Source organism: Lactuca virosa, chromosome 2 (assembly GCF_052849685.1).
Source record: "Lactuca virosa cultivar CGN04683 chromosome 2, Lactuca_virosa_CGN04683_v6, whole genome shotgun sequence".
Classification (NCBI taxonomy): domain Eukaryota; kingdom Viridiplantae; phylum Streptophyta; class Magnoliopsida; order Asterales; family Asteraceae; genus Lactuca; species Lactuca virosa.
This window is the reverse complement of record NC_136427.1, coordinates 201012692-201027044: the sequence shown is the minus strand read 5'-3', so window position 1 is coordinate 201027044 and position 14353 is coordinate 201012692. Positions and strand designations below refer to the sequence as shown.

General features: G+C 35.5%; 1 protein-coding gene across 1 annotated transcript; it reads left to right on the top strand.

The window, feature by feature from the left end:
- The first annotated feature begins 1330 nt into the window (after window positions 1–1330).
- LOC145158136 (uncharacterized) lies at window positions 1331–3351 on the top strand. The gene is made up of 3 exons (XM_079077071.1): window positions 1331–1775; window positions 1866–2125; window positions 2272–3351. Exons 1-3 carry the CDS (start codon window positions 1331–1333, stop codon window positions 3349–3351), a joined length of 1785 nt encoding a protein of 594 aa, XP_078933197.1.
- The last annotated feature ends 11002 nt before the right edge of the window (window positions 3352–14353 follow it).

Sequence of the window (14353 nt, the reverse complement as noted above, 5' to 3'; positions counted from 1 at the left end):
CAGAAGAATCATGGGTATTTTTGACATTTGTTTTTATTTCCAATTGTGAAGGGTAATTAAAAACAATGTGCAACCACAATTAAGTATATTGTCTCAAATGAGGAAAGTATGATTGATGGTAAATGTGGTTATCTTAGATCAGTTCTAGAGGAAGCAGGGGTATTTTCGGCAAATGTTTCTCTTTTAGTTTATTGTTATGTTTTTTTCGTAAACTAATAACTTACAAACAGTAAGACACCCCAGTTGGTAAGTGTAAATGTAGTTAAAGGTATATTTTGGAATGTCATGGGTTCGAACCCCATTAGGAACAAATTTTTTCTCTTTTTTTTTGTTTTTTCTCGATATATCCTTGATCATCCACACCTATTGCGTAGATATGAATTTTTAGACTATATGCATTCCCATCGAATCATTCTCTGCTTACTACAAACGCATTGCAACTACGTTTATACTTCAACCACGAATTGATACTTCAACATGAAATTCATACAGGTACACATACTACCTTAATTTATACAGGGACATAAAAAACAATTACCTTCAGAATATTAATCTTTGCTATTTCGTTTGGTCATGTTTCATTATATATTCTTCAATTAACAAGTATTTGGTTTCCAGTTATTGGATTTAATTGTAATGTGATCTTTTTCGTTTATGCACACCAACTGTTTGTTAAAATGCTTCAATGAACAGGAAACATATATTGCTTGTTGATGCTGTTATAAACTAAATATGGATAAGTCTTGGATGAGAGCCTACAGAACATCATAAACGTATGTAAAGGGTGTTGCAGAATTTTTGAAATATGCAGTACATAATTACAAGATTTCTAAAAATATGGATGCTGTAGATACCAAAAAAAAAGATAAGAATTCCATGTCCATGTGTCAAATGTGTAAACCACATATCTCATTCGGTGGATGTGGTAGATGATCACCTATTCAGGAATGGAATTGCTCAAACATACACGAATTGGAATAAGCATGGAGAAACAGAGGAACCACCCATAAATTATATATATGAACATAATTTTGAGATGGACACGTCATACGTTGTTGATTCGACGACCATGAACACAGAAATGCCAGCAGATGCTGCAGAAACAGTAGAGATGGTGGAAGCTGTAGAAGAAAATTTTATTGGGAACCCTGAGAAGTTTAGAGAACTGATTGAAGATGCCGAGAAGCCCCTACATAAAGGGTGTCCTAATTTCACATAATTATCTGCAGTCATACAATTACTCAACTTAAAGAGTAAGTATGGAGTATCAGATAAGTGCTTTACAGAATTATTGGTTTTGATCAAAAATATGTTACCAGAAGGTAACGAAATGTACAGTAGTACATACGAGGCCAAAAAAGCGTTCAAGGCACTGGGTTCAGGGTATACTAAGATACATGCATGTGTCAACAACTGTATACTTTACAGAAACGAATACACAGACATGGAAGCATGTCCTACTTGTGGTAAATCAAGATGGAAGGTCGATTATCAAAAAAATAAAATTTACAAAAATATTCCTGCAAAAGTTTTGTGGTACTTTCCAATTATTCCGCGCTTGAAACGACTTTTTCAGTCTAAGACTACTGCAAAATATTTAACATGGCACGCAACAGACAGAAAGGTGGATATTGGTGTTTTAAGTCACCCAGCTGATTCACCAGCATGGGCTGCCATTGATGACAAATATCCTGACTTTGCTAGCAAGCCAAGAAATTTGCGGCTAGGCATTTCGGCTGACAGGGTCGATGTGAATAGAGGAAATAGGAGTCATAGTGTGTAGCCTATTTTAACTATCATTTACAACCTTCCACCATGGTTGTGTATGAAGAGAAAGTTCATCATGCTTTCGTTATTGATTTCAGGAACACCAGGAAACGATATTGATGTGTTCCTAGAACCTTTTATTGATGATCTGCAATTATTATTTGATATTGGAGTTGAAACATACGATGCATATGCACAAGAGCAGTTTAAACTACGTGCAGTAGTGTTATGGACTATTAATGATTATCCTCCTCTAGGTACATTAAGTGGTTGTCCATACAGCGGATTTCAAGGTTGTGTTGTGTGTGGCGAAGAAACACATTGCATTAGACTCCCTGAATCGAAAAAGCAGAGTTATGTTGGTCATAGACGATTTCTACCGTATGATCACCCGTTCAGAAGACAAAAAAGGCATTCAATGGACAACAAGAGTTCTCACCCTCTCCAGAACCTATGAATGGGGAGGAAGTATATAACAGGGTCAAATTTATAATTAATAAATAGGGAAAGGTGTCTAAGGGCAAGGAGGCAGAAATCCAACAATCTACAAGTGGAAGAGGTGGGAAGATAAATAAAAAAAAGAGAAAATCACGGAAAGTGGGTACTTCAGATGTTGGCCAGCAAAATAATACATACTATAAGAAATTCAATATATGGTATAGACAACTAAGGTATTGGCGCGACAATTTAATTCCACATTATATAGATTTTATGCATGTCGAAAAGAACGTGGGCGAGAGTTTAACCGGAACTGTGTTGAACGTTCCCGGGAAGACGAAAGATGGTTATAAAGCTCGATTGGATTTGGTTCATTATGGTTTAAAACCAGAGCTGCATCCTAAGATAGAAGGGAACAACACAACACTTCCCGTAGCAGGTTGTACATTGACAAAAGAGGAAAAAGACAAATTCTGTGAGACTTTATACAACTTAAGGGTTCCTCAAGGGTATTGTTCTAATTTTTCTTGTTTGGTGAGTCTGAAGGATAGGAAGTTGATCGGACTAAAATCACATGACTATCACATGCTCATGCAACAATTTTTGCCCATAGCAATTCGATCTATTATGCAGCCACCCACCAGAGTTGCTATTACAAGGTTTTGTTTCTTTTTCAAATCAATATGTAGCAAAGAAATCATACTGGATGAGCTCGATAAGTTGCAAGAGGAATTATGTGTAACCTTATGCCTTCTTGAGAAACACTTTCCACTATCATTTTTTGATGTGATGATTCATTTAACCGTTCATCTAACTAGGGAAGTAAAATTATGCGGTCCGATATTCTTTAGATGGATGTACCTGTTTGAAAGGTTTATGAAGGTTATTAAGGGGCACGTGCGAAAGAAAAATAGACCAGAAGGATGCATTGCAGAAGAAAATGTTGCAGAAGAGACGATTGAGTTTTTTAGTGAATTCCTCAAAAAGATGGATAATGTTGGTATTCCCCCTGACAATCATAACACATGTGGAATTCAGATAGGTGTAGATAGTAGATCTATTACGGACGGTACTCCTCTATCAGTTGCTAAATCGGTAGAAGTTTCCGCCGAACTATTCCGAAAAACACATTTCTTTGTATTCTAAAATACATCTGAAGTACTCCCGTATATCAAGTAAGTTTTTTTACATGTATGTTTTTTTTGTTATAATATTAACATTAACGTATTGACAGACGACACATGGATTTTTACAACATCAACACCCTACTAAATGAAAGGCACATCTAAAACAAGAGCACAATAATACATTTGGTCATTGGTTACGAAAGGAGGTATATTCATTTCATATATGTTGTGTTTTTTGTTATCTATTTCTTTATATCTTAAATTCATTATCTAATTACAATTCAGGTAGAGAGAGAGAGAGTTAGGGGGCTGTAGAGAAAGTATAACAGAGACAATGAGACGGATTTCACATGGACCCAATAAGAACATTATTAAATACGATGTATATGCTATCAATGGATATACTTTTCGTACAAAAGTTCGTGAAGGTAAAGTTTACCAAAACAGTGGGGTTAGTGTCGTTGCAACTGACACACACATCAGTAAAGAAGTTGTAACATATGCCAAAAACACTTATTATGGTGTTTTACAAGAGATATGGGTACTAGATTATCATTTTAAATGAATTCCAATTTTCATGTGTGATTGGGTTGACAATAGAAATGGGGTTAAAAGGGATAAATTGGGGTACACACTAGTTGAACTAAAAAGATTAGGCCATAAAGGTGATCCCTTCATATTGGCCTCACCAGCATAACAAGTATTTTATGTCACAGACCCACTCGATCAAAAAATGTCTATTGTGTTCAATACACCTCCCAAAAATTACAGAGATACATATGAAGATGTAGATGAAGAATTTAGTACCGTAGTTCCTCAGAATGATAATATATTGCCACGTGTAGACACACTTGAGTTTGCAGAAGGAAAATGATTATTTTCGTACTGATTGTCATGGTATTGTTATACGTACGGTATGTGTTTCTTAATGTCATGAATTACATTTGTAGCGATAATATTTTTCCTTCTTTTAACATTTAATGATCATTATTTTTGTTTGTAGAAGGGAAATGCGAAACCTTCATCCTAGCGTTACGTGGAGAATAAGAAAATGACAAAAAATGACGATGTACTTTCCTTAATATTTTTTTACGATATTATACCATCAAACTATTCTGGTGTAATATTGTTATAACTCAAAGTTATTTTTTTTCTAGTTTTTTACTGTAATGGTGGATGACATGTTATAACATAAACTGCATGTTGTAGTAATGTACTTTCGTTATGCAATGTTAGACAAAGTTGTATTCTTTTCATTTATTTATCATACTATTCTGTTAAAATAAGTTGTATTCTTTTAATTTTTAATGGTGTCTGATCTGGTGCAATTAAAAGAATAGATGACAAAAAGGGCAATTTGGTCCTTTCTTATAGCTCTTATTCAACACAACTATATTGGTATTTGTTTTTTTTTTTATTTTTAGTTTTTTTTGTTTTCTTTAGAAATTGTTTCTAACTTTACAAAACTGCAATTCATTTTTTTTCATTATTTTATACAACCCTTTAATTGCGAAATAAGCAATGTACTTTTGTAAAATGTCATGATTGAACTTTTTGTTCATTTTTAATTCTGCCAAATGATATCAAAGATAATTATGGTCGAATTTCAGAGTCTTCCAAATACAATAGTACAACCAAAATAAACATTACATATGTGTCTATATTTACATATAGGCACATATAATATCTGTAATCGTAACTAAATGGTACCTACACACACAATATTTGTTTCTTCTTAAAGCCAATTCATAATATTTTAACACACATAATAAATGATACATGACCATAAGTAACCAATACTAACTTGTTTTAATTTCTTGCGTTAACTAAGTAGAACTAGTACAGAACCGCCCTATGGACACACAAATATTTAGTGTGACCATATGTATCACCTTTTAGCTACTTTGTCTGTTATGTGGCTAAATAGGCACCAGGTTACTAACACACATAGAACTAACTCATGTCACGATACGTTAATCTACTGTCTCTCATAAAAAAAGTATGACAATCTTAATCGATACCTGTGGCTGATTGTGACTTATGGCCTCAGTGGTCGAGTGTGACTAATATTTGTCACATTTGGTATAATTAAGTGTGGTTAAAGTTTTGATTATCTATATAATGGCCACACAAACTAATTTAAATGTATCCAAAAACAGTCTCTAAATTTTTTTAGTGACCTTTGGCCACACTTTTAATAAAAAGTGTCACAGGCCTTTTTTCAGAAAGTGTGACCGTAGGTCATTTTTGTACTAGTGTCATGACATAAATATCAATTCCTTTCAATAATTGATAGCTTACAAGAAAATTTTAGTTTTATTACATTGTTTTTTGTCTTGGCAACCATACTCTTCTATAGACTGTGATTCGTTCACAACCTTTTTGCTGAAAGATCTTCTGTCTCCATTGGTGACCTAGGAATACATGTGAGTTTTGAAAGGTCAACACAATGTTGGTGAGTCCACATGTTTTGTATATGTGAAAATACTTTGTCAAGTTTGTTAAGTCAGTTCTTGCTGTGTTCTTAACTTATGTCACTATGTATTAAGTTGTTTCCTAATATTCTGGTAGTGGGATTCAGATACTTTAGTAACTAGATCTGATCCTAGCTTTTTGGATAGAAAGATGTATCATATTAGTTTCTTGGGTATAAGTCATTTTTACTCACTGAACTTTTCTAGATGTTTTATTTTGGTCATTTTATTTTGTTTAAGCTATCATTGGTCATTGAACTTGTTTATTTTGTTCATTTTGGTCACTCTAACCGGGGATAGCAGGTGTATAACATCGAACGATGTTGTCAAGGTTATAATTAGTCTTAAACTTTTATGGGTGTTTTATTTTAATAATTATACTTTGTTTAAGCTACCATTGTTCGCCGAATTTGTTTATTTTTTTCATTTAGTCACTCTATTTTTTTTTATAAATTTAAAAAAAAACTACTAAAATAATTTACGTAACAAGTGTAATTGTGGAGAAATAGAAAAAAATGTAGTTTTTTTTTTAATTTTTTATAAACGATAATAAAAAAATAGAGTGAGTAAAATGAAAAAAAAATAAAAAAAGGTCAATGACCAATGGTAGCTTAAACAAAATATAATGACTAAAATAAAGCACCAAGAAAAGTTCAATGACTAATTATAACATAAACAATGTTATACACCGGCTGTCATCGGTTAGAGTGACCAAAATGACCAAAAATAAACAAGTTCAATGACTAATGATAACTTAAACAAAGTATAATGACCAAAATAAAACACTCAGAAAAGCTCAGTAACTAAAAATGACCTAAACCCTACTTTCTTTAATTTTGTTAATGTCTCTAAAATCCATTATTGGTACTAGGATAATATTATCCTAGTATTCCTTTATCGTGTTGCGTGTACTGCTTTTCTCTTCGAGATTTTCCTTTAAGAGCTGCGAATTAAGTTTAATAAGATTAATCTGAACTCATTTCCTCGAGTTTGAGTATACTATCACTACTTGTGTAATTAGTAGTCTGTGATAGTTAGTTTTAGTTTAACAAAGTTACGATGAGTTCCTATAATCGAGATATGATTGTTGCAAACTTTATCACAACCAAACACTCATAAGGATACAACATTAATAACCTAGATCTACAATGGATGAATAATAAAGGTGGGAACTTGGAGACTTACAAAAGTAAAGAATATACACAAGGAAATGGAGATGAGATTTGCTACATGATCCTTTACTCAACAATACCTTCCTTCAACCTTCAAAGGCCAAAAATCACCAAATGGGGCTCAAAATATCAAGATGGAAAGCTAGGGTTATTAAGAGAGTATTCTGGAGGTGATGGAGGTTGAGGGTAATCTAAACCTTAGCCCTTATATCCCTTATATAGATCCCAAAGCTTAAAACTTAGGGTTTTTATCCTCAGCTACTACCGCACCGTGGCAAAGAGCTCACCAGGTCGTGGTCATTAAATGACCACCACGCCATGATGCAAGCCCCACCCCACGTCGTAGTGATGGGGAAAATCCCAAACCAAGAAATTTAAAGGCACAAAACTCATACCTAGAAACTGGGTGTAACAACACTCCCCCACTTGAATCAGATTCCATCCTCGAAATATGTTGATGCAAACAACTTGGGGTAATGCTCTCTCATCTCCTACTCCGGTTCCCAAGTCCATTCGGAACCCTTACGATGCTGCCATTTTACTTTGACCAAACCCACCATGTTGTTACGCAAGGTCTTCATCTTCCTATCAAGAATAGCAATCGGTTGCTCCACATAATTCAGACGCCCATCAATCTGAAAGTCATCCAACGGAACTAGTGCAGAATCATCGGCTAAAATTTTTTGCACATGAGAAACATGGAAGGTGTTGTGAATATGACTTAGCGCCATAGGTAGATCTAACTGGTAGGCAACCTTGCCGACCCGAGCAACCACTATGAACAGACCGATGTATCTATGACCCATATTTACCCTTTTATAGAATCAGATGACACCCTTCCAATTGACACCTTTAGAAGCACATAATCTCCAACCTGACACTCAAGATCGGAATGAAGCCAATCAACATAGATCTTCTGAAGACTTTATGTGGTCTGTAACCTCCCAAGCACCTTGTGAATCAACTCAGTAATGTTGAACACGATGTTCGTGCTCCCCATAACTTGTTGACCAACTTCTCTCCAACAAATTGTGGTCTGACACTTCCTCCCACAAAGCATCTCAAATGGAGGTCTGTCAATACTAGTTTGATAGTTGTTGTTGGAGAACTCAACTAAAGGAATGTAGATATCCCAACTCCCACAAAAATCCAAAACACATGCCCTAAGAATATACTTAAGGTTCCGGATAGTCTGCTCGCTCTGACCGTCAGTCTGTGGGTGGTAAGCAGTACTGAAATGCACTCGAGTGCCCAACTACTCATGAAACTTCCACCAAAGCCCGGAAGTAAAACAAACATCCCTTTCGGAAACCACGAAAGCCAACACCCCATGCTGGCAATTTCTTCTCTGTCTTCATCCGTCTTTGGGGACTGTTTCGTGGAAAGTTTTATCTGACTTCCCAAAGGTGTACTTATTGGTTTTGCATTAGTCATGCTGAAATTCTCTAGAATATTTCTAATATACTTCTGTTGTGAAAGCTTCACAGTTCCAGCAACTCTGTCTCTGAGTCTGCTTATCCCAAGAATTTGTTTGGCAGCTCCCGAGTCCTTCATTTTGAACTCTTTGGAGAGCTGCTGCTTCAGTCTGTTGATTTCATGTATGTCTGATCCAGTAATCAACATATCATCAACATATAATAAAAGAATAGTGTAAGAGGACATGAAATTCTTCAGATAACAACAATGGTACATGTCACATCTCTTGTAGATGAAGCTATCGAATTTTAAATAGCACTGCCTTGGGGCTTGTTTTAGTCCATATAAACTCTTTTTTAGTTTCCACACCAGATTATCCATACAATTCACTAGGAAACCTTTTGGTTGGGACATGTAAATATCTTCCTCAAGGTCACCATGTTAGAATGCAGTATTAACATCCAGTTGTTCTAGATGTAAATTTTCAGCAACCACAATACTTAAGACTAGTTGAATAGTAGTCATCTTAAGAACTGGTGAGAAGATTTCATTGTAGGCAACCCCCTCTTTCTGTTGGAAACCCTTTACAACTAGTCTGGCCTTATACCTCTTGCTGCCATCTGCTTCATCTTTGATTCTGAACACCCATTTGTTTTGAAAAGCTCTCTTTCCTGCTGGTAATTTGACCAAGGACCAGGTACGGTTCTTGTCAAGTGAATCCAACTCCTCATTCATGGAGTTCTTCCATTTCATGGATTCTTTTAGTTTTAGCACCTCTGGATAAGACTTTGGCTCTCCATTCTCTATTAGTAACAAGTAACTAACTAGTGGATAATATTTGCTAGTGGGTCTCTGATCTCTAGTCGTTCTTCTGAGATTAGGAGTTTCAACACCAGTCTGAATTGGGGCTTTGTTTTCTGACTGATCTGGGATTTTGGTTTCTGAGTCTCTATCTTCAGAACTCCCACTGACTTTAGTATTTACTATCTCTTCAGCGCTCCCACTATTTTCTGAGCCTTCACCAATTTCAGGTTGAAAAAACTAGCATCTGTCAATTCTTCGAACACCGCCTTCTAACTTTGTTTTCTTTTTCTCATAGTTGTAGTTAGATCATCTTTATTGAGGGCATCTTCATTAAAAGTGACATCTATGCTCCTGATCACTTTCATGGTTTGGTCATCCCAACATCTATAACTCATATTTTAAACCCAATGGGGACTGAGGGTCTACGATTTATAAGGTAATCAGTTATGCTCGTTGTGTGGTGCCCAAAACATTTTTGGCTACACTGCATGTAACCTCATGCTCTTAGCTCTATTGTTTAATGTTATGTTCATCTTCTCTGCAACACCATTTTGCTGAGGTGTTTCTGGCACAGTCTTCAACATTTTGACTCTGTATTCTGCATAATAATCTGTAAACTCCTTGATGTTGTATTCACCCACATTATCTTATTTCATACATTTTATCTTTAGATTTGTCTCATTCTCCACAACAGCTTTGAACCTTTTAAAAGTAGAGAAAACATCAAATTTATTTTTCAGAAAGTAAACCCATACCTTTCTTGTAGCATCATCTATAAAGGTAACATAATACCAGGAACCTCCTGTTGATGAAACTGATGTGGGACCGATGACATCAGAATGTATCAGCTCAAGCTTCTCTTATTTAGGTGGCCAACCTATCTTCACGAAAGTAATGATTTTCTTTTTACCGAGTACGTATGGTTCACAAAAGTCAACTGTCATATTCTTCAGATGTGGGATCCAACCATTTGAAGAAAGCATCTTCATTCCTTTTTCACTCATATGGCTAAGTATTTGGTGCCATAAGGTAGAGGACTCCCCATCTACAACAGTTGCATTTGCTTCTCCTGAGGTTAACTCCACCATATATAGATTTCCTTTCTTCTTTCCTTGAGCAATAACCAAGTTCCCTTTAATAACCTTCCATTTACCTTTTCCAAACTTTACATCATGTCACGCATCGTCCAGCTCTCCCACTGAGATAAACATTTTCTTCAGATCAGGAATGTATTTCACATCCTTCGAAATCCAGGTAGTAGCCTTTGATGTATTTAAAGCTACATCTCCAATACTAGTGGTCTTCATAATTTTACCATCTGCCAGACAAACAGTACCACTGTAAGGTTAGAGATTTATCATTATTTCTTTGTTGTGGAAAATGTGAAACCATGCTCCTGAATCCATTGCCCAAGACCCGACTGAATTTTCTACACAACAATTAAGAGCATCATCATAGTCTTCAACCACATTCATCTCCTTCTTGTCATTATCTACAGGAGGTTTAGGACGTTTATTTCTAAATGTCCCGTTTCATTACAATTCCATCAGATGATTTCTTTTCTGCTTCTTGACTATCCTCTCTTCCTTGACTTTGATATTTTTCTTCTGTATCCACCTCTATTTTGTTTCCTGCCCCTCTCTTCCGTATTGAGTAAACTGGTGGAACCTTCTCCTGCATTGCTTCTCCGAACATCTTCACCAAGAATCAGATCTCTGATGCTTTCGAATGTGAGTTTTGTAGTTCCTGAAAAACTATCGACTACAGTAACTGTTCTAGTCTAGCTTTCGGGAAAAAAAGATAATAATAATAAAGCCTGGACTTCATCTTCGAATTTATTTTCAACAGATCCTAACATGGATATTATCGAGTTGAACTTGTTGACGTGGTCAATCACACCCGATCCTTCCTTCATCTTCGTGTTTACCAATGTTCTGATCAAGAAAACCTTGTTTGTTGCGGATGGCTTTTCATACATGTTATACAATGCCTTTATCAATCCAAACGTGGTCTTCTCATTGATGATGTTGTACGCAACCCTCTTCGCCAATGATAATCTAACAACCCCAAGGGCCTATCGGTCCATTGCATTCTGCCAAATCCATCTTCTCAGATTTATTTTTAGATAACAGTAAGTGTAATTTCTTCTGATATAAGTAATCCTCAATCTGCATCTTCTAGAATCCAAAATCATGGCCTTCAAATTTCTTGATCTTCACCTTCCCTTCTTCAACCATAACTCTGATACCAGTTGCTAGGTATAGAAGAAAACAATAAGCAAAAACAGATCTGAGAAATATGAGAGATCAGAATCAAAATCAAAGCACACAGAACACATGGATTTAAGTGGTTCACACTATCTTGCGATAGTGTACGTCCACTGTCGAACCAGAGAGAGAGAGAGAGAGAGAGAGATTTTATTCCACACATGCTTTTCTGCTACAATGTTACAGATACGAACGTTCATAAATATATAAACGAGAAAATGTGACCTAAACCTAAAAGGCCAAGCCTGGCTGAAAAAAAAAACACAAAAAAGCCGAAAATTTTTGAGTCTTTAAAATTCCAGATCTGATGATAACTCTCCAAATATAAGAAAGCCAACATCAGTTGTGTAAGAAGATGAATTACACCAACATCTCTATTTTTTTCATTCTATGAACCAAACTGCATGAAGAAATCTGGAAGATTGGATGGAAACCAATAGTCAATCTTGACTAAATAAAATTATGGATATCTTTTAACGGTGGTTTTAATAGTCACTCCTAACTGATCGACAAGTCAAAACACATCGAGGTGTCATTACAGTAAAGTACCACCTTGCTTTTCTTGTTCTACTATGCCCTTTTTGCTAAACTTGTTTGCACGATTTCATTTTCCTTTTTCAACTTCCGACTCTAATTTTTTGAAGGCAACATCAGTTCATCAGTTCATTTCTTACTTTTCTCTGCTTACAAAAGAAGAAAATGAGATTCTGGTTTGAATTTCAGGTTGCTGCAGTGAATAAATGGTTTAATTCGAAGATGCATGTGTTTTTAACGCAAGAAAGAGAATGGAAGGGGTTTTGGGATGATGGGGGCTGCTTTATTTTTTTTATTTAAATTAAAGTTAAGTAAAAAGAAAAGATAAAAAAAGTTAAATAAGGCAAAAACATCGTACAATCATGTAAGTTTTAGAAACCACTTATACCATGTTTGTCAATAAAATTAATTGAAGTTGTGACCTTTAGTAAAGCACGGGGACCGTTTATTTAATTTTTTCTTATTAAAAATATCACTTATTTGAATAACAATAATTATTTATATATATCCACTTTTTAATTAATATATAAATTTTTTCTAAACAAAAAAACATTTAGAATATTTATTTGGTGTTACTATATGTATCTCCCTCACTCATATAAATTATCAAATTATGGGAATAGACACACTATTCCACACACAAAAGAGGGTACAAAGAGCAATTTAGGGAAAGTAAATAAATATATACCATGAGTAATATTTTTTTATTTTTTTTTTACTTGTAACCCAACCTAATAAATATAACCAACATCTAACATTTTTTATTAGTAAACCAACATTTATATTTTTTAAATATTTTAATATAATTATAAACCAATTGTTAGGAAGTAAAGTAAAAACCAACAAAACTTAAAGCACACAAGACATAGAATTTACGTGGTAAGGTGACTTATATCCACAGATAGGAGGGGAATATTTTTTATTTATGAGCTCTCAAATAGAGGTTACAAGTACAATTCAATAGAGATTCACCTACCACTCTAAAATACAAGACACTTTAAAATGACTAGCAGAGATCCCTATTTATAGTGAAGAATCAGACATAAAACCATAATGAGCCAAGACCATTGGCCCATAGGACCATGAATCGTGCCGACCAATCACAATCCGCCATGCAGCAACTTCTGGAACATTCATCCTTGATTTACATTGCATGAGCACCAACAACACTCATGATAGAACATCATGATCCATAGTGGCTCATCATGATGTAAGATTGGAACATCAAGATCAACATGGCTCATTAACTATCATGGTGGCACATCAAGCAATAAATCTTGAGCATCTTCAACTTTTGAGCATCCTTGAACAATCTTTAGCATCATAGAGGACTTCACAACATATTTGGCTCATCAGGGATATTAATGCTCATCAAGGAGCTCACGTGACACACCTTGCACCAAGATGGCACATATTGTGCAAGGAATAACACACTTTCTCCAAGAAGGGCACATCTTCCTCTATATTGGCACTCTTTCTTCACAATGGTGCAACTTGACCTAGATTAGCACATGTTGCTTGAAAATGGAACACCTTGTCTCCATAGTGGTGCATCCATGCTCATGATGGTGCATCGTGATCATGAATGGCGTATCCTTGCACCAAGGTGCTCCATTTCACCTCCAGGTGCTCCATACCCCTTCCAGGTGCTTCATACCCCTTTTAGAAGATTTGTTCCTTTGTCACTTGATCCGTTCCTATGTCAATTTAGTTTTTCCTATGTTAAATAATGTATTCCCTTCTTATATGATTCGTTCCTTTGCCACATGCTCCATGAATCTCATGTGATCAATTGAGTTCGAAGTTCTCAATTGAACTCAAATGCTCCATGCGAATGATCCAAATGCTCAAGTTACATTTCATAATCACCACCTTGACTTGAGAATCCTATGAAATCCACATTAAACAAGAACTTCCTCTCCCTGCCTGTCATTAAGCAACGAAGGGGATTACCACCTGCGAATATGAACCAAGTCTAAGCAAAGCTTCAACCTCTATCTGGGCAATGTCCTTATCACCATGTCTTCTAGATTATCCTTGGCACTAGAATTTTTGAATGTATAACTTGTCATAGACCATGATAGGTTTCTCCACCTTCAAAAGAAGACTATGAATGAGACCAACCGCTAGTAATCTTCTTTTCTCCAGATCACTTTTATGATCCGAGTCTATCAATCCAACCAAGTTCGTATGTTGTGCATTGGCACCATACACCAATAAAACATCAAACGTTCCCTTCAACTATCGCAAGATCCACTTGACCACGTCCCAATGAGCTTCTCCCTGATTGCCTCGAACCGCTAAAGAAGTACCAACAAGTTTGGACTGATCACAATAGAACGAACGCAAGACTT

What these genes read in the sequence shown, in the direction of transcription:
- LOC145158136 (XM_079077071.1), top strand. Translation starts at nt 1,331, where the DNA reads ATGTACAGTAGTACATACGAGGCCAAAAAAGCGTTCAAGGCACTGGGT. An exon ending in TAGAGGAAATAGGAGTCATA is followed by an intron (nt 1,776 to 1,865) that starts GTGTGTAGCCTA and finishes TATTGATTTCAG; the next exon opens with GAACACCAGGAAACGATATT. An exon ending in AATCGAAAAAGCAGAGTTAT is followed by an intron (nt 2,126 to 2,271) that starts GTTGGTCATAGA and finishes ATTAATAAATAG; the next exon opens with GGAAAGGTGTCTAAGGGCAA.